This window comes from Crocodylus porosus, unplaced genomic scaffold, assembly GCF_001723895.1.
Source record: "Crocodylus porosus isolate Cpor-Errol unplaced genomic scaffold, CroPor_comp1, whole genome shotgun sequence".
Classification (NCBI taxonomy): Eukaryota; Metazoa; Chordata; order Crocodylia; family Crocodylidae; genus Crocodylus; species Crocodylus porosus.
In genome coordinates this window covers 126,745-147,487 of record NW_017728942.1, presented here as the reverse complement: position 1 = coordinate 147,487, position 20,743 = coordinate 126,745, and the positions used below count along the sequence as shown (strand labels likewise).

General features: G+C 42.3%; 1 protein-coding gene across 1 annotated transcript in view; it reads right to left on the bottom strand.

The window, feature by feature from the left end:
• The window catches only part of SLC9A8 (solute carrier family 9 member A8), a 59,439-nt gene that overhangs the window by 22,985 nt on the left and 15,711 nt on the right, over positions 1 to 20,743 (bottom strand). Inside the window, exons 4-7 of the mRNA XM_019548111.1 lie at positions 7,919 to 7,977; positions 3,852 to 3,935; positions 2,461 to 2,562; positions 1,109 to 1,143 (exon numbers count right to left, since the gene is read on the bottom strand). Coding sequence (XP_019403656.1) covers positions 1,109 to 1,143; positions 2,461 to 2,562; positions 3,852 to 3,935; positions 7,919 to 7,977 — 280 coding nt within the window. The remainder of the gene's footprint in view (positions 1 to 1,108; positions 1,144 to 2,460; positions 2,563 to 3,851; positions 3,936 to 7,918; positions 7,978 to 20,743) is intronic.

Sequence of the window (20,743 nt, the reverse complement as noted above, 5' to 3'; positions counted from 1 at the left end):
CTTTCATTTTTACTGTAGGTCTCCTCATGCCAGTATACTGGGTTTTAGTTGTAGACAAGCATTGGGGAATTCATCATTTTGACAGAACGTATAACAAACCCTGACATAGGAATTTTCTGCTAAATATTTATTCAGAGACTGCATGACTAAAATAAAAGACTGTGTTGTTGTTTCATGATGTTGGTTTCACCTTGCTATCTGCTTTACTTACAGTGTTCCCCATCAGGGAGGACAAAACAGCCTAATTTCATGAGAGATGATAATACTTCATTAGATCCTAAGACAAGAGAACGAGCCCCCTCAAAGTAATGAGTGCATTTAGCTGTGTACAGCCAGATGCTAGAGTCAGGTATGGAAGACTTCTGTAATTTATGAATGTTTTTTCTTGTCACATTTCCTGGTTTCAACTAGTCAAATTATTTGTGGACTTCAGTAAATTAAAAAAGCACACAAAAATATTAAAGCCAAATATTCCGCTCCATCTGTACTTACACCAATGTAAACAAGAGCAGCATCTGATTTCTGGTGTAAGTGGGTAGATTTCTAAAAAAACATCAAACCTTTGCCAAATACTTGAAAAATTTGGGGATACCAATCCTTATAAATTCATTCCTTCTTTAAGGAAAAGGGCTGGATGAGAAAACCACCTTTTCATATTGTATTTCAGAGGTGTACTGAGGCAGCTCTATGCTCTGGGCAGTGGCAGCTGTTACTTCTGCAGTCCTCCTCTCCCCTTAAGTGAGTGCTCAGAGCTGCTGACACATTTGCGGGGCCCCCCCCTCTCCCATTACGCTACTGATATTTTAATTATGTCAGTTAACCAAATGCACACCATCATGTAGAGGATTTATGCATCTAAGTTGTGGGGGGAGGAATTTGGGAAAAGACTGTGAAAACATTTTTGCACACACTGTTCATTGTTGTGTTTCCCTTGTCTTAATAGCCCCTTTGATGATGAATGTTTTGAGCTAGGGAGCCTTTACATACTTCACTTGGGAAAAGGCATCAGAAAGATTAAAAAGTTAATCACAATGAATTACTATACAAGCTGTATTTACTTTGAAGAATGCCTTGTATGATGTACTAGGCAATTTTACCAAGAACTTACCTGTCTGTCATGTTGAGTTTATAAATTACTTCTGCCTAAAAGAAAAAAAAAATCAGCCACGTTTCCATTATTTTTCACTAAGCATACATTTATGTAGTATTCAAACATCAGATGGTTTCAAACTGCATTTTAATCCATTTGAATAAACTAAAATTATGATGAAAATCTTAATAAAATATTTACATACTTTAGAATCAAAATTTCTGTGAATTCTAGGGAGAGTTTATAAAGTGGCTGTGAGACAGAGAAATATTGATAGCCCAGATATATAAATAAGGAACTGAGAGAGAAATAAAAGATTAAATGAATTTATCCAAGCTATGCACTGAGTCATCACCAATCCTAAAACTAGAAATTAAAGAGGTCTCAGGCTGCCATTCCTTTGCTCAGTTCTTTACTTTAGCTCCTGTTGCATTTATGTACCAGCAATTAACTGTAATCCCTTCGTGTAATAAGTTCTTCCACCTGGATCCATCTATCTCAGCAGCACAGAAGTGGAAAGGGATCTTGGAGTCATAGTGGACTCCAAGATGAATATGAGTCGTCAGTGTAACAAAATCACCAGCAAAGCTAACCGCGCTTTATCATGCATCAGCAGATGCATGACAAATAGATTCAAGGAGGTGATACTTCCCCTCTATGCAGCATTGGTCAGACTGCAGTTGGAGTACTGTGTCCAGTTTTGGGCACTGTACTTCAAGAAGGACCTTGATAGACTTGAGAGGGCCCAGAGGAGGGCCACTTGTATGGTTAGGGGCTTACATGACAAGCCCTATGAGGAGAGACTGAGGGACCTGGGCCTCTTCAGCCTCTGCAAGAGAAGGCTGAGAGGTGATCTTGTGGCCACCTACAAATTCATTGGGGGATGCAGCAAGGGATCGGAGATGCTCTGTTCACCAGGGCGCCTCCTGGGGTAACAAGGAACAACGGTCACAGACTGACAGAGGGCAGATTTAGGCTAGATATCAGGAGAAACTTCTTCATGGTAAGGGTGGCCAGAATTTGGAATGGGCTTCCAAGGGAGGTGGTGCTCTCCCCTACCTTGGGGGTCTTTAAGAGAAGGCTGGATAGGCATTTGCCTGGGGTCATCTGACCCCACCACTCTTTCCTGCCCAGGGCAAGTGGCTGGACTCAATGATCTGCTGAGGACCCTTCCAATCCTACCAGCTATGAATCTATTTCATCCTTCAAAAAGCCTCATTTCATGAGCTAACTCACAAGTGAGGTAAGTTAGGAGAGAAATACCTTGCAACTTATTGTGTGGGGGCATAAAAAGGCTCCTATTTGTGTGACCATTACTATTCTTTCCTGTAAAAAAAAAAAAGCAGTAATTTCAAGGATGTTTCTCTTACCTGACCCAGGAAGTAAATTCCTCCTCCTACAATGAAGGCTGAAATAGCTGTGCCAAATACGGAAAATAGGGTGATGGAACCAATATTCTGAAAGAAGTTACCCTACAACACAAAAGCAAGATAAAACAAATGAGTGAAAAGGCATTGCAAAGGGATAGTATTTTTGCTCTGTGTCTGTACAGTACCAAGCGTTCTGGGCCACAACTGAGGCTCTTTGGTCCTTCAGTGAGACAGCTAAAACAGAAATAGAAGAGTAAAAGCAAGCTTCAATTGTTTGGTTATCCGTGCTTAACACTTGATTGGCTTGAGTTCAATAGATCCACAGTAATGTATCTTTACTCAGACAGATTAGTGAAGACATTTCATGACTTGCTCTTTGTGCACTAACAGAGTGCATGAACATTAAAACCATGCAAAGCTGGCAAGCCTAGGTTTTCATCCACCAGCCCTAAGAACAGAGCTTCAGCCTTAACTCAAGAAACTCTGCGCTTCAGTTATTTTATTCTACACCCTTAGGTTAAATACATAGTCTCGAATTATAAGTCTAGAATAATTTTAAGCAGTACTTTTCAAATTAACAAAGTTTTATATTTGTACTAACCAAGAATTTCAGCCTGTGATTTCATTTCGTTGCAAATATCTTACTTTCCTGTTATTAATTAAAAATAGATTAAACTAATCTCTTTCCTGGTCTGTTATGTAGGATCAAATTCTCATTTAGCTCAGTGTGATTATTACAATTCTCTCCACAAGGATACTAGAAGTCCTAGCTGCCATTAATTTTGGAATTAAAACTTCACTAAAATTTAAGATACAACAACAGAGCAGATCAGTTAAACATACTTCTCCTTCTCATCATGCTGCAATCATAAAATCCATCTGTTTTTTCACAACACAAAAAGGATTTTTTTAATATAATGCCCATATCCTAACTAGAGCCAACATCTTTGATTGTGCACTTTAGGGAAAGAATGTAACTTATAGTCAGCAAACTAAATCTTGGTTTTCTTGCATTAAGCCAGGTCAAAAGGAAGTGTTTGAAATGGAAGTGGGATGTGGTCAACTTTAAGTGGAAGAGAAGAAAGGGCTGTTCTAGTTTTCTGTTCAGACCTTTCTTCCTTGCCTTGTCTGCACCAGATTATAAACTTCTTGGAGCATGGAACATGACTTCTTATGTTTCTACAGTATTTAGCAACTAATGCTCAGTTAAATAATATTAGAATCTACATTCCCTGCTTTCTGGGTCAAAGACGCTATATTTTACTCTTAATTACAGAAGCACAAATATGCTGTAATTAAGTGAAAATATTCCAGATTTGCATAAGTGTAGCTCAGAAAGTCTGTTCCAGATAAAACTTCAGAGTGTAAATAAAAGTTGTACAAGGTCTCACCTTGTGCAATGAATATCCCGATTCAAATATAATAGGTGGAAGCAAAAGAAGAAAAAACATATTTGGACGAAACATTTCTTCTTCCTGCAAAATAAAAAGTGAAGAAAGAGTTCAAGGGCCACACAATAGTTGAAATAATAGACATGAGAAAGCAAATATAGTCACTTTTAAGTGGAATGATTTTTAAGAAGTAAAACTGCTTAGAAATAAACACTATATTAGTCTGCTTCATTTCCACCCACAAAATGAGATTGTAGGGATAGTTAACTACTTTAAGATTATCTTTCAAATTACTTTTACTTGATGATAGAGAACAAAGTGTTATTTACCATGAATAACTGCTCCTAAACACGCTGCATGGAAAACAGACCATTTTCCACAAAGAAAGAGGTTTCTATATTATTAGAGAAAGCATTACTATTTTTATTGTAGGCTTTCAAAACCTGAAAGGCAATTGGATGGTGAATGGTTACAGGCTACACCTTTCACCTTTTAGTCACTGACCTGAATTTAATCAAGGTTAATAGTTGCCAAATACTGGTTCCATTAGACAGCTGATCAGTGGACCATGTAATATCAGATCATAGTCCCAAGCATAGTTGATAGTGAATGCTCACTGTCAGGTATGCATTTAAATAAAATGCTTTTCACCTGAAGATTTGAAAAGGCTTTATAACAGGGGGCAAGGAGAAAATTTATTATCTCATTTACAGATAGAGTTTAAGGTCAAAAACGTTGATCCAAAGTTCACTGAAATCAGTAAATAAACTCCTGGTGACTTTAATAGGCTTTGGAATAGGCATGCCAGTTTCACAGGCTTCATTCTCATTTGCAAATTATATTCAGTTCTACATTAAACTTGTTTTATGAGGTCAGAATGATGCAAATGAACAATAATGTATATCAGAACTAGGCTTTTAGGTCTCCCGACTCCATGTCTTTTCCTTTAATCACTTGGATAACAGTGGCTTGCAAAAACACACACCACCAGTAATTGGCACCATTTTTTTGCTGGCAGTCTAAGCAGGGAAGCCAAGTCACTGATGCACAATCTGTGGCCCAATGTGTTTCTCTGAACACCAATGGCTCCTACAAGATTCCCGAAGCTCTGACTGCCAAAAGCCTATAGTCTTTATAGACACCAATAAGGACTCTTTAAACAGGCTGAACTGCACTAAATCCCAAGATTCCAATGTATACAGCGTCCATGGCCTGAACTTTGTTTGAAGTCTCATTCTGCAAAATAGAAACATCTATCTATGCAAAACTGCATTCACATCAGCACTTGTTATGAACATATCTTCTGGCCATACAGGATAGTGCAGACTTATCAGTAAATGGAACTCATCTCCTATGTTGAAATACATGTAACAGCAATATCTTTTGTGATATCTTCTTTACGTACAATTCAGTAACAACACCCATTTTACACTGATTCAAACTGAACATTAGTGGCATAAAACCTGCTTTACTGAATGTGTTTTTTCATTTAGCTAAAAGTGACGTGTAGGAGGAGGGAATAAAGTGGATACAATATGAAAGAATCCACTGTACATTTAAGCAGAAGTCAGGCACATGACTTTTTTTTATCACTGTGATTGCCAGCCATTTTACCTACCAGGAAGCACAGGAAAGTTCACTGATGTCTTCTTAAAGCTTATCAGCAAGAAATTTAGATGATAGATATCTTAGGACAGGGATATATGACCATACTGTTTCCATAACACAGGGAGCAAAGTCAATATGCAAAAAATAGAAATTGCTAGGTATAGGCAGTTGAAGAAGTAGATCTCCTAAGCAGCACCATCTGATCTGCAACTGCTATTCCTATTCCATAGGATCTGTATACTATGAATACATAAAATGAAATATTCTAACCAGGAGATCTTACAACACCTTCAGCTCTCCTGTGAAATATGAATTTTCACTTCTACTTAGGAGAAACAATCTTTGTATTTTTCTATGCCTGAGAAAGGGTGAGTGTGCCTGAAAGCTTGCAAATAAAGAAATGTTTTTGCAAATATCTATGTGATATAATAAAAGATATCATCTCTGTCACAAATTCTGATTCCTTTTGCCTGTAGACCAATACAGCTACAGCCTGGATACCTGAACCATGAGCTACATGCTTTCTAAATGCATATAAACCTGCAGTGGGCAAAATCTTCCTGCCATTGTGGGACTCACCACAAGGAGTCACTGCTGCAAGTATTCTCCCCCTCCATAGGGAAAGCTCAGCACTTAAGCAGAAGGCAGAGAAAAGAAACTTTATGGAGGATCAGAGACTAGAGACACCCCTCTGCACAGCTACATTGTCTCTGATCCTAAAAAGGCAGCTTATGCCACGCTTCCAGCACATGGGGTGGAAAGTACTGCTTCTATAATCACCACTTGGTCCCATAGCATTTACTAGTAGAACATTTCCAACAGATTCCCACGAGGTTTGTGGTGCAGAATGGAAGGGCATTTTTACATGTGCTCTGGGGGATGATGGAGGGGTGCTTTAATTAGAGCAGCTCCAAGAGTCACTTTAATTAAAGTACACAGAGTATATCAAGCATCAGCATTCCCACAGTTAAAAATGGTGGCGGAGGTACTTTATAGCTTGTTGAACAAGCTTTAATTAAAGCACCCTCTGCCGCCATTTTGAAGCATCAGAATGCTGATACATGGGACGCGGAGGCTAGCTGAAGCATGGTAATTACCACGCTCCAGCAGACTTGATTAACTGAGTCTGTTCCGACACACTGTAATTATAGCACATCAGAGCAGCCTCCCCGCTTGTGTACAGGCACCCAAAATGTTTTAGAGGACAATTTGATTTACGACTTATTTGTTCTATATGCTGCCATTTGCTACATCTTTAAAGCATAACATTTATTAAAAACAAACAAACAAATAAACAACACCCCCCCTAAATCAGTAAATGCAGCTCATTCTGTTTTGAAGTGGTTTGGAAGAAAAGCTCCAGCTCTTCTCTATCAAATAGGCTAAACCTCCAAGTGCAGAGGTGTAACTACAGTCTGCACCCTGGACTACTGGGCTACAAATTTAGTGGGCACTCTTGCACACCCCTAGTACAGCTGCTGCTGCCCATTTTCTTGATGCTGAGAGCTGGAGCTTACTCTTTCAGCTGGAGTGGGGGGCACAAGAGGGTCCTCCTAAGGCCTTCTTTATAGTGCTCCAGGTTACTGCCATGCCTGCCCACCCACTAGCTATTTTCCATGAGCATCACATTTAGGATTGTGACAGTCTAACAGTATTTTCCAAGAAAAGCCTCAGCATTACAGCATTAATGCCACGTGCACGGCACAGCGTATGGAGAGAAGCTAATATGAAAAAAAATCAAGATTAAACTAATGTGTTTTTTACTCCAATTGCTCTAAACTTGCAAGATGCTGAGAACCCTGTACTGCTGTTAATTTAACAGAAACAGAAACGGCTTGATACCTTTGAGAAGGCACTCTGCATTCAGCAAGATAAAACCCTTAAAAAGAAGAAAAAAAACAAGTAGCTCATGGTGCTGGTTATCTTGGGCTATAAGCAGAGGTTGCCATGCAAAGATCAGCTGTGGTGGGAACTAATCTGCTTCACTGGGCAAAACACATGCTACCTGTTGTCCTGCATTGGGCAGGGGCCCAATCTTGTGGGACAACAGACAACATGTTTCTCGCTTACACAGACACACCCTGGACACTTATGGGGGTCTGTCTCTGTAAAAGGGGAAAGACAGGGTTTCCCACTCATGCCCTGGGCAATCTCTAGGGCATGTCTGTAAGCAAAGAACCCTGGATTTCTCCACCTACAGGGACCTAGGGAATCTCTAAAGTACATCTCTGTATGCATAAAAAGGGGCATGGATGTCTGTTTGCTCAACCTTTGCCATGCCATAAAAAATGTTATGCTGCCACAAAGGTGACAACATTTACCACCCTCAAAGCAAAAAGAAAACAAAACTTTGGAAATTAAACCTAAAGAAATGAGTTTTGCAAAAAAAAAAAAAAAAAAGGCATTTAAAACTGCCAAAGAGCATAACTACAAATCAAGCTGAATTGCTTCAAATATACCTTCCAGTTGGCCAGTTTTTGAGACTCTATAATTTTTATGAAAGCTCCCATGAGGATACCTACGAGAGAAAGAGAAAGGACATTTTTAATGAACACTCAAGAAACACAAAACTCTTCAGTTTACAGTAACTGAATACCAAAATAACCCCATATTATATTTCACAGCTCTACTGATTTATTTTCATATGCTAAATATTATTAAAATTAAAACAAATGCAGGATGTAAATAAAGAAACCAGCTTTCTTATTCCTAAAACAGCTTGCTGGAGGAATGTTTCTGTGTCCATTGCACAAACAGGTTTTTATACCTTTCAAACTAAAATGGGGCTATGAGGTACCAAATGTTGCCAGGTTAGATATTTATATATTATGCAGAGATTTTGAAGGGTAGCATTCACAATTAAAAGGGTGGCTGTTTCAGAAACGAGGTATAACATCACAGTTTTTTATTTTTCAATTATTTAATGTGAACAGCAGTTTCACAAAAAAAGGTTCTTTACCTTTAGGCAAATGCTAATCCAGCCTCTCTTTCTAATGAGCCAACTAGTCATATAGGAACCGATGAGTGAAACGCACCCCTGAGTCATCACAAGATCTATAAACCACGTCAGTGCCACTTAAAGCACAGCAGCAGGGCTCAAGGAGAAAACAGCAGATGCAAACACTCTGGCGCAAGGGTGAATTTCATGCTGATGTGGGCAAGAAGCTACAAGCAACAAACTAGAGGCCAGTTCTGATCAGTGTGGGAAAATGACAGAACCATTCCTCCAACGGGTGCACATACTGAAACAGTTTCCTAGAGACATTGGAACAGGTGTCTTGAACCAGCTCTGGTGAGGTGGGGGGGGCTTGGACCCTTGCTTGTCACTCCCAGCCCCTGCAGTGCAACAGTGTCCTGATCATATTACCTCTGTGGAGCAGTCAGAAATTAGCTCAAAATGTCCTAACTCTGCCGTGCTACAATGGCAGTTAGCACGTGTTTTACTGCTTGAATGCTCACATTTTAAGCGCAGTTAACATGTCCCTAGGTGTAACGTGCAACAAGGTCCCAGGATCATTTTCTAGAACAATTACTAACCTTATCGTGGCTGTCAGAGATTGAGGGCACGTCCAGACAAGCGTAGATGTTTGGTTCCCTGGGGATAAGTAGCAGCAGCACACCTTGCGCTGCCACTACTTGTCCCTGGGGAACGCCTGTGTCACACACTTTTTGGCATGTGGCAAGTTACCCTGGGTGGGGTAGGAGAGGCTGGGCCCGGCACTGGACTGACACCATTAGCCCTACCTGAGGTCCTTCCCAGGGCAATTCTGCTGCGTGGAGCCTGGCTGGCAGCTGCAGCACGGCTCTGGGTGGCCTGGCTTCACTTTTGAGTGGCATATGAATATTCAGGGGTCAAAAAAACCCCAGAAAAAAAAAAGCAGGGCAGCTCACGCATGGGCAGTGAACCCTTTCAGCACAGAGAACATCTAAACGCATGGTATGTTGCGCTGCAGACATGTTTGCAGCACCACATACCTCACAGCCGTGCTCGTCTGGACACGGCCTGAATGGCTGAAGTTCATGATGCTATCTTACGTTATCCATCTCCAAAGAGATAGGCAGGGAGACTTCAGACCAGGGATGTCCAACTTCTGAGAGGCTAGGGGTTACACACTCCTGCCAAGTCACATGCCTGTCAGGATGCAAGCAGCATGGGCACCCACTGCACCATGAATGCCCCCACCTCCCTACTGTACTGTGCCTTCTAGCAAGTACCCCTGGCCCCATAGGCTGTCCTACCCTACCCCCAGGAGCAGGAGCAGGAGCAGGAGCAGGAGCAGGAGCAGGAGGCAGATGGTGGAAGAGAGAGCACGGGAACCCAAGGACTGCTGCCCAGCAGCAGTAGAGTGATGCCCAAACAGAGAATTGTGAGTTAACCCTTCAAGGGCCACATATAAACGACCAGCTAGAGAACTCTGCTCCAGATTAACAAGCCCACAGTTACTGAGAGTCAAGAATGCAACTCTCAGCCTCATTTAAAAAATGGGTGAAGCAATTTTTCATTACTCGGACCCTAATTTTGTACATATTTGTTCTTTTATTTAGAGCAGGGGTGGGCAAAATTTGGCCCACCAACTGCCTGCATCCAGCCCACAGGCGATCAGCCACGAACTCATGTGATCCAGTCCACAGACATGGTGCCAGGTGGGTGGGTGGGAGGCACTGCTTAGGCCCAGTGCTGACACAATGTCAAGTTGTGGACTGGAATGGATGCCCCCATCTCCATCTGGAACCTACTGGCTGCATCCACAGCTGATGCTGGCGCCCACCTGAGCACTCAAGTGTGCCACGCTGGTGCTGGTATAAGATGCAGGCGTGGGTGGCAGGTTCTGGGTTGGGGCAGGGATTGGTGCATCCTACAGCTCTGGGTGGGGTGGGGATCAGGACATGCTGCAGCTCCAGGCAGGGTGGGGAACAGGGCGTGCTGCAGCTCTGGGAAGGGTGGGAATCAGGGTGTGCTGCAGTTCTAGGCAGTGTGATCAGGTGGCGTGGGGATCAGGATAAGAGAGAGAGAAACGTGATCTTTGAGAGGTAACCAAAACTCATTAAGTGGCTCTCCAGCCAAAATAATCATCCACCCTTGATTTAGAGTGTTGGTTCAATAGTCAAATGGCCACACTTCAGGAAGATGAAACCCACTGAATGGTGACTGAGAAGCTTGTTTCTCTGTAACTGGTATAATTTTTACTGTCATACCGTAGCAATCCAAAGAATCTCACAAATAGTATCACATGGACAACTCCTGATGGATGTGTCATACACATGATGTTCCACGAGGATTAAGTCTTCTTTCATGCAAAAAATATTTCAAGGCAATTGCCCAAGAGGATAGAAACTGCTCAGTAAACCAGTTTATAAGGAGAGAAAAGAAGGAAATGTCAGTGAAGGAACATTAAAGGTCTTCTATACTATGATGCAGCATCAAATCCAGATATAATTCATAAGCAAAATAACAGGCCCTATTACAACATTCAGTGCTAATGCCATAAGTGGGAGTGATATTAGAAGCCATGGATTGGGACACTATAGCAGCATAAATAGTACTGATGACACAGCCTCTAAATTCACAATCTAAATGAAAAATATTGCAGTCTATTCATATAAGGCAAAAACTGATGACTGAGACTTAAGTAGTGTGATTTTCAAATGATTTTTTATATTTGTACCATTATCCCTAAAAGGCTTCAAAAGCATTAAGGGGGAATGTAAACAAAAAGAAGGAAGTTATTTAGACCCTGCTCCGCAAAGGTATTTAGTCATCACAGTCCCATTGAGAAAGGAGTTAGCACCCAAAAACCTTTGAGGAATTGGTCCTTGGTGAATAATTACTGGAAGGAAATTCCAGTTATATGAAGCAGCCACCACAAAGATATAAAGATGAAGCAAGATACAGACTGAAGATGAAGCAAGACATTCAGGATAGAGGTGCATATGAGGAAGAAGAAAGGACAGAAAACATGTAACCAGAAGTAGTCCATTTTGGATTCTTTCCCCCCACCCTTCTGTATAACTATTTTAGATAATAAGATTTACACAATTTTGTAGTAACTATTAATAATGGGAAGCATGTGATACACTGGGATGAAAGATGCTACCCTGAGGGTACATGTATGAATACACAAAACTTTGAAACTGCTCCATGCCAGAGGGCTGAGTTATATGCTGAGTTAAACACACTACTGTACTATCTTGCTGATTAAAACATGGCAAACAAACCAGGTCAACTCAATCTTCTCTCTACCGAAAGACCACCTTTCAGGTGGGTACAAACTACAAAGGAATAATTCTGTACAGGATAATTGCAGAAGAAGCACAGGCAACCAACCCATCACTGATCCAATATTTAATTGCCTTCTATGAATCCTTTCTTTCTATTGAGTTGACTGCTTCAGCAGTTAAGAAGTGGCATTGACTGTTCCAGAAAAAAAGTCATTAAATTGCCACGTTTGGGTTTCATAAATATCTAGGTTAGGCACTGAAGATGTTTGGAAAAGGTTGCCCCACCTGGTAGGGCTTCTTATTGGAGGAAAATACAAGAGATAACCACAAGCTGTCCAAAAAACAGTTGTGGAAAGGAAAAGGTCTCATATTAGCTGTAGATTTATAATAACTCATGCAACTTTGCTCCCTTTCTGAACATTTTACTCCCTGTTCTTATCTGGGTCAAAAAATCATTCTATCTTGTATCAGGGTCTGTAATTTGTTTAAAGAATGCTATATATTAGTTTTACTTGACTCTGGGAAATGGTAACAACTATGATTTTATCACTCAAAACCTCAGCAGTCAACAGATCCCCTGCATCTATTTTTAATTATTGTTTTTATTCCCAGCTTATTTCTTGTTCCTTACATCTTTGTGGAAAAGTGTGCCAGAGAATGCAATCTTTCAAAAACTAATCTAAGACTTCAAACACTTCTCAAAGCTAGTCGCATTAGTGATTATAATTCATCATCTGCTAATAAACTTTTTTTTTTTAAATAAGGATGTGGATTTCTTTGGTTGCTTATTCTCAAAAATTAAATAAATCATCTCTGGTTTCATACGCAACTGCACTGAAATGCTTGATTTAGTTCCGTGATAAATACAGACAATATAATGTTACTAAATCCATTTATTACAGAACACATTCCTTTTAAGCATTCATCAAGACAATGTTATAAAACACGTTAGACATACAAGATGTTATAAACACAAGTAAACAGAGCACCATACTTGGTCAGGTGATACTTTTAACATCAGGTTTGTAAAAGCCATGAAAATTAACAAGTTTGGGAACCAAATCTGTGTTGACCTTGAAAATGATACAAACTTGCATTGTAACTTGCTTGGAAAAAAGTAGCCCCTGGTTTGCACAATTTTGCAAGGCTATTTATTCTAAATGTAATACCTAAGCCTGCAACTAACTGCGTTTGAAAAAAGGCTCTGTAGGTGACAGATGATGGAATAGGTTTCATATTCAATAAATAAGGATTTCAAGAGGTTGCTGCTTGGAGCAGAGGTCATTCAATATGACAGAACCACTAATTTGTCCCTCCTATTATAACAGGTGGCCAAAAATGTGTGTAATGTATTTCGGGTGAAATTCACTCCAGCAGACAGTAAGACCAGCAAACAACTTGCACACAAAAATTAGTTGCAGATATTCTGACTTCCTCAAGACAGGGATGGAAGTGAACCTCTGATATAGCAAACCAGGAATGTCAAACTTGACCAGCCCCCTCAGGCTGGATTCAGACTGTGGGCCTCATTGCTGCCTCAGCAGCAGCATGGGAGTTAACAGACATTACCCAAAGAAATGTGTTGTTATGCAACAGAGAACAATGGTCTTGATTCTGATACAATGGTGGTTTTACATCAGTGCCATTCTATTGATTTGTATATGGAAACTTGGGAGTAGTGAGTCTGTAATAATCAGAAACTGGCGCACAGAATGCACTGCTTCCTCTGTGCAATGCAGCTCAAAATGGCCAAAAAAAAAAGGAGAAAAGAATGAAAAAGAAGTTAACAACTTAGAATAAGAATAGGAAAAAACCCTTTTTAAGAGCAACACCTGTCTGTGTCACTTGCGTTGTCTATTACCCTTCAACAACTGCCACAGAACATTTGCTCAGTTTAATAAGTCCAAAAAAAAAGATGTCTCATTTCTGGCACCGCAGTCAGAACTGGATACTTGAAACTCAAGCTGCATCCTTTCAACTGCATCCATCACCACAGGTAACAAGGATTCTTTGACAGTAATTTGCTGGCAATTAGCTAGCAATTTTGATGAGGATATAGACTGAACTGACAGTAGCATAAATGTCATTTGTGTCAGTAAACTAAACAGACAGGACTCAAAGGATAGTGACCAACTCAGCCCTGTCAAGTACCACAACAGCATTTGATTTTAGGGGAGTTCTACTTGCTTGCTCCACCAGGTCTAGATTTGGAGAGACCCAGCAGCTAAGTAGTGGTTAACATTCACAACAGCACTGCAAATGCCTACACTCCATCTGGTGTGGCTATACCCACAGAGCCCTCCACGCCCATCTAGTAAATCTTAGGAAGTTTCACTTGGCAGCTTCTGTTGGGGCTGCATAAGAATAGGAGTGTAGCACAAAGGTGACAATCCTCCCCTGCTGCAGTGGACAATCCACAAAAGAGAACGTCTGTGCCTCTGCTGCTTGCCACTCTTGTACTGTGTCCTGACTCTGGACCTCAGATCAGTATTACCCTGCTGTTGGAGAAACCCCCAGAGCAGGAACCTGGAGTGGGAGAGTCCAAAACCAAACCATGCAGACCAGTAAGCTGCTGACTTTTAGGTTAGAGAGACTGCATATAAATTTAGAGTACATGAGTGAGCTGAGCCTACAAGAGGCCGAGAAAGCCAGATCAGTAATCGCTAACAGTAAGCAAGCCAAAAGAAACTCATTACTTCATCTAAGTTGGGGTTGGGGGGAAAGCAGGGTGATGAAATTCCCTTTCATTTCTCCAGACTAACCTCAACTGAAACTCTGATATGCAAAGCACAAAGAGGTTATTTTGACAGTCCCTTTCTGACACTGACCCCATTTAATGCTTTTGCCTTTATAATGAAAGTTAAAGTTTTCGATCACTCTGCTTATGCGAGAGAACATTATACACAATAAGCTAAAATCTGCTCTCAGTACTTTCCTTACTTCAACTGATTTCAGTAGAGTTACTAGGTTCAGTATGTGCCCCTCTTCATGTAAACATTCAGGAAATGGTTTAGGCAAATTTACCTATTACGCACTAAGTACTGTCAATTAAATCTCATTCTATAATTGTGCAACCAGGCATTATTAAGTCTTATGTCAATGTGTATTGCAAGACGAAAATCACCCTAAGGCATTACAATTAAAGCTTGAGGTTTCCCTGAATCCTACCAACTGTTTTTCTAAGCCCAACATTTATCAGGCTTTCTTTCAGTTTTACAGAAGTGAAATGTCGCACATGCTAGAATGCACGTAACCGCTCTCACCCATTTCTCCATACAGCATAACAAGAAAACAATTTCCAAAAATCTACCTGGTACCGTACGGGAAATGAAAATAGTTGAGTTTATATAAAATCACAGTATAGTGTTTACATAAAATCTGCATTTTCCTGATGGTATAAATCCAAATACAGCTGGAACTGAAAAGGAAGTTATTTTATTCATCCTGCACGAACCATGCTTCCCTGGAATGTGTCAATCTGGATCCCACTGTAAGATGAGTGAGCACCTCTTGTGTTTGAACTCTGAATCTTTTATAAATCACTGACTGCTGGAGCCATTGTATCCAGTGCCCTCTCATGGTCCTACTTGAGGGCATAAAGGATGGTGCAAGTATAATCCTTTCCTATTCCCTTGTAATGCAAAGTCTATGGTCCTGAGCACTCCTACAGCAAGGATGAGAAGCAGGATGTAGGGTCCCAACTGGCTTCAACACCTCTAGGAATCAGCTACTGCTAAACAACTGATTGGTCTTTTCATGGTGTCTATGTGGATTCTCTAAATGTTAGCAGTACACACTCAGGATGATGGGACTGAGGAGCATCAAACAGATATTGGAGCACTGCCCTCCTAAATCTGGCATCAGATCTAGCACTCTAAATCCAGCACATAACACCAGACAAATGTGCGTAGGATGATCCACATAACTGCCTAACAGATTTGAAATACCAGTACACTGCAGAAGCAGAGCAAATAGCCACCTGAGCTCTGCCAAAATACTCTTAAATGGAGGAAAGAGAAGTATACCAACCAGCTGATAACAGAGTGAAATACATTTTCAGTCTTTTCCATGAACTGGCTTGAGCCTTGTAGTAGCCAGCTTGGCCACAAATAGACATAGAGAAAATCTAAAAGACTTGGGTCTGTCAGCTTCAGATACTGGAATTCTGGATATATCTAAAGTATGTAGCTTCCCTTTTCCACTGCAAGGAAAGCGAGCTTTGAGAAGACTTCAGATTAATTGGTTTAAGTAGAATAGATTGCTTGAGGGTCCCCATACAATTTTGTTTTTAAAGGATAAACGATACAGTAGCTCCACAACGAGTGCCTCAAAGTTTCCACTCTTTTGGCCAAGGTTCCAGTAACGTGTTGAACATAAGAGGGTAGGTGGAACATCCCACAATGCACAATACAGGCTTCCTAAGTTTTAAAAAGTTGATGTAAAAATGCACTACTGGAGTAGGCTTTGTGACCACAATAAGTATCCACTAGCCTCTTGAGAAATCTTGATACCATGGGAGAAAAGAAAATAGAGAGCAGCTGTACTGGTGGATGACAAGCTGATATCATTGGAATATGGACTCTGAGCTAACTAAAAGTCCAGAATGTTTTAACTGCTGCAAATACTCAAGGATCTCCCCTACTGGTCACTTGGCACTGTGCTGAGCCACCCACATCAAGAATCATGTGACATTTAGATGAGTACATCTTTGCCAAAGATATCTTCCTATTCTGGGTCCACATTTCCTGATTTTGCACCAAGAGTTTGGGATGGCCTGGAAGACTGACCAGAGGTTGCACACACCAGATGAATCTCAGCTAGTGGAGAATTATGGGGGGGGAGAGGGTGTGGCCAAGCCCTGATCTGGTCCCCTGTGGAAAGGGAGCATGGCCCAGCCCCAATCCAGCTGTGAGGAGAAGGGGAGGATGTGACCCAGTCCCAGTCCAGCCATGTAGGTGAAGAGGATGCAGCCCTACCATGCAGGGCTTAGGAATTTGGCAGTGGGGAGGGGTGGCACTGTTAGCTGCCACTGATTCCACACTGCCAAACTTCCCCACTTCCAGCAGGCCAGAGGTTGAGCATCCCTGATGTAAAGGAATCCTTGATGCCACTGGAGAAGGAAGATGTCTGGCAAAGATCCTAGATATATGCCACCTCTGAAGCAAAAGTTTGGGTAGCTGACATGAACAAATAGGGTTACCACTGGATTTCCCCACTGATGGAATATCAGCCTGGTGACAGATTTCACCAGCGACCAGTTGTGACTGATAACAGATCGCCTTCTCAGGAAATGTGTCAAGTCATTGCCGAAACCCAGAAGGTACAAAGCTACCAGTGTTATACTATGCAAATGGCACCAATTTCAGTGTGGGTGCTCTCTTGCTTAATTAAGAAGCTCATCACCAGGGATCTGGGTTTACTGTTTCCCATGGGAAAATGGAAAAAATATGGATTTTCCCCTTTGCCCAAGGAAAATGTGGATTTTTTATTTTAACAGAAAAATCCATGGAATTTGCAGTTTTGCAAAGAGCTCTTTGCAGGCTGGCAAAATTCTAGCCTGCAGGGGACTTGGGGGAGCAAGAGGAGGGCGGTCAGGCAGGTGGTGCCATGTGCATGTATATAAGCAATCAGGGTTCATGGCAGAGATGATATCTTTTATTAGGCCAACAAAATTTTTGCAAAAAAAATTCTTTAATTGCAAGCTTTTGGGCACAAACACCCTTCATCAGACATCAGAGAGAAGACTGTAAAAGTTCTCCTGAGTAGAAATGAAAGTTCATATTTCATGGGATTTCATGTATATGCACATGGCCCCAGGTAGCCTTGAGAATGGCTCCTGCAGGTAAGTGGGGGGGCAGGGATTGAGGCTCCCATAGAGAAGGAGGGAGTTGAGCAGGGCAGGGGCTGGGGCTGCTCCCAGCCAGGGGATGTGTGTGGATTGCAACTGCAGAGCCCCGGTGGGAGCACAATGGGCCCACGGACAGCTCACCCAGGGGGTGGAGATGGCTCGCTGCTGCTCCACACACTCCCGAGGGAACAGGGGCGACCTGTATAGTACTACAGTAACTATAATTGCTTTGATTGCTTATGTTGTTATTTTTCTTTTTATATAATGAAATATTTAACCATTAAAATAATCTTGTTACGATTTACGTTTTACAATAATTTGATCAGTCATTATTAATGTTCTGGAATTAACCATCTATTTTAAATGTCTTATTGCTTAACATAAATATATTGGACATATTGGTCTCATGACTTTAGAACTTAAATTTAGTATAAGGTAAACGCTTGCTTATATTTTGTGGTATGTCTGGCATATGTGGAAAGAGTGAATGATGTCTGTATGTGACAACATGAAGAAAGACAGTCCTTTTGCAGCAGGTGAAAATAGCCTTCCATGGTTTAACAGTTAAAGGCTGCAGCAACACTGAGTCAGCAGATAAGGATTACCAAATACTAGATCATGCTTCACCCTGATGGCTGAAGACTGCAAACAATTGGAACTGTTCTTATGTTCCAATAAATGTAGTGCTGTGTCTTATCCGGATAAGATTCCTGCTTGTTTTTAATTCACATTGTATACCCTGTGCATACAACACTTGTGCCTCATGATCTGTGCACAAGGTGGGGGCGGGTGTAGGTGCCCCCCCTGCTGCCCTCCCCTAGAGCCTCCATAGCCCAGTGGGTACAACCCAGCATGGCAGGGCAGAACGGGGGCATGCGGGGAAGCTCCTTGTCACTGCAAACTCCATGCTGCCCTGCTGAGGCACCTCCTGCCCATGTGACAGTAGCATCAGGAAGGGACACAACACTGCGCTGCTGCTCCTGTTGCTGCCATGTGGGCAGGGGATGGCTCGCCAGGGCAGCACAAAGTTTACAGTGGCAAGGAGCTTCTCCGAGAAGCCCTGCTCTACCTCTCAGGGGCAGCAGCTGGGGCTTGGGCACTGCTGCATTTGGCAGGGGGGCTGTGGACCCAGGTTCCCGCAGCCCTGGCAGCTGGGGGACCCCTCTGACAGGGCTGGGGGGGGGCAGGGTGTGTGTGTGGGGAGGGGAGCTGTGAGGGGCACCAGCAGGGCCAGTGGGCTATGGATGGGGAGTGAGGGGCCTGGATCTGTGCTCTTTGAGGAAGAAGGCAGGGGGGCTCTTATTTTCCATGATAAGCAACCCAAAATCAGACACCAAAATTTATAGGCATTTAGAATTTATTTTATTACTGTGATTGAAGCACTGGTAGGCTTCCAAATTACTTTAAAATTGTAAATATATCAAGAAAACATTGTATTTAACTGATACCTATAAATAGAGTGGCCTTTCATTTTAATAATGGATTTAGGGTTTTTAATTAGAGAATTTGTGTGGTTCTTTTTTATCAGAGAATTTGCAATTTTTTTTATCATGGAAAACCAGGATCCTTGCTCATCACCAATGTTGTCTACTACAGACGCAGGCAATTCTTTTGGGTGGAGGGCCACTTACCAAGTTTGGCAAGCTGTACCCATGTAGCCCCGCCCCTTGACAGGTGCCCCACCCCTTGGTCACCATCTTGTGACTGGAAGTCCCACCCCCTGACCTTTGCCGCCAGAAGTCCCTCCCTTGCCCCCAGAAGTACTCCTTTCAACAAGGGATTTTGCAATCTTGGAACAGAAAAATACCAAATTATATTCTAAAAAGTGAACATCTAAAACACTTATTTCAAAAATATTTTTGTCCTGGTTTACACATGTTTGTGTAATGCACATAGAGGTGACTGTATATAACAGCTTAAAATGAAGTCTTACTCTTGTATATTGCGGCAGGGTATAGGTGTGGGTGTGGGGTCAGGGAGCATGTCGGGTGTGGGTGGGTATGGGGTTTGTGGGAGGCGGTATATAGGGGAAGGATGGCTGAGGTGTGTGAGGGGGTATGGGTGTGGAGGTCTGCGTGTATGGCAGTGCAAGGGAGGCATGGGTGCATGTGTATGGTGGGGTATGCATGTGAGACTCACCCCTACAAACAGACAGACAGACAGACAGACAGACAGACAGACAGACAGACAGACAGACCGCCCCCCCCGGGGTACTGGTGCGGCCCTGTGCTCCCTAGTCTGGCAATACAGCCAGAAGCCAACTAGTGCTGGAGCAGTGCGCAGGCAGGAAGGCAGGGAAATGGCTGGGGGTGGGGCAGGGCTGGGCTGAGCTGGGCTCCTACTGCCCTTGGCTCCTGCCATCTTTGACAGGCAGCCAGGAGCAGATAAATATTAATTTAAAATGTTTTTAGGGGCCCACAGGCTGGACAGAATGGCTTGGTGGGCCAGATGTGGCCTGCAGGCTGTATTTTGCCTGCCCCTGCTCTACCAACTTCTGTACTACTGAGCAAACAGACAGATGTGACAATTGCACTGATATCAGATAACAAATGATACAACATGTTGCAATGTAACAGTTACCTCTGTATTGCCACGGAAACACAAGCACAGCAAAGTATTGCAACTTTAACCCTGTTTCATTCATCTTAAAGCTACTGTGACTGATTGGCTAGTATCACTAGAGGAGCATGCAATGGTAAGTTACATCATAATAGCTGATGCATACTCCCAAGGAGCTATTCCCGCTCCCCCTTGAAAGCAATTAAGTTTGTCCATAGGCTGATAGGTAGGGTGACCATGTGTCCTGCTTTAGCCAGGACAGTTCTGGATTTCAGGGGCTGGTCCCAGCTGGCTGCTGGGAATTACAATGGACATCCAAGAAATGCAGAGGTGCAACATGCGGTCTGGCTGGGAGTTGAAGTGGCATGGAGCGTCTTGCAGGCAGGCAGGAAGGAACTGCTACCTGCCCGACATGCGGCTGCACCCCTGTTGACTTGTGAGAGTGCGTATGGTGGGGTGGGGAGGGGCAGTTTCCCAGAACTCAGATAATTCATAGATGCTAGGGTTGGAAGGGACCTCAACAGATCAGAGTACGACCCCCTGCCTAGGCAGGAAAGAGTGCTGGGGTCAGATGACCCCAGGCAGATGCCTATCCAGCCTTCTCTTAAAAATGCCACTCCCCACACAACAGGGAATGGGCAGAGCGTGAACACCAGGA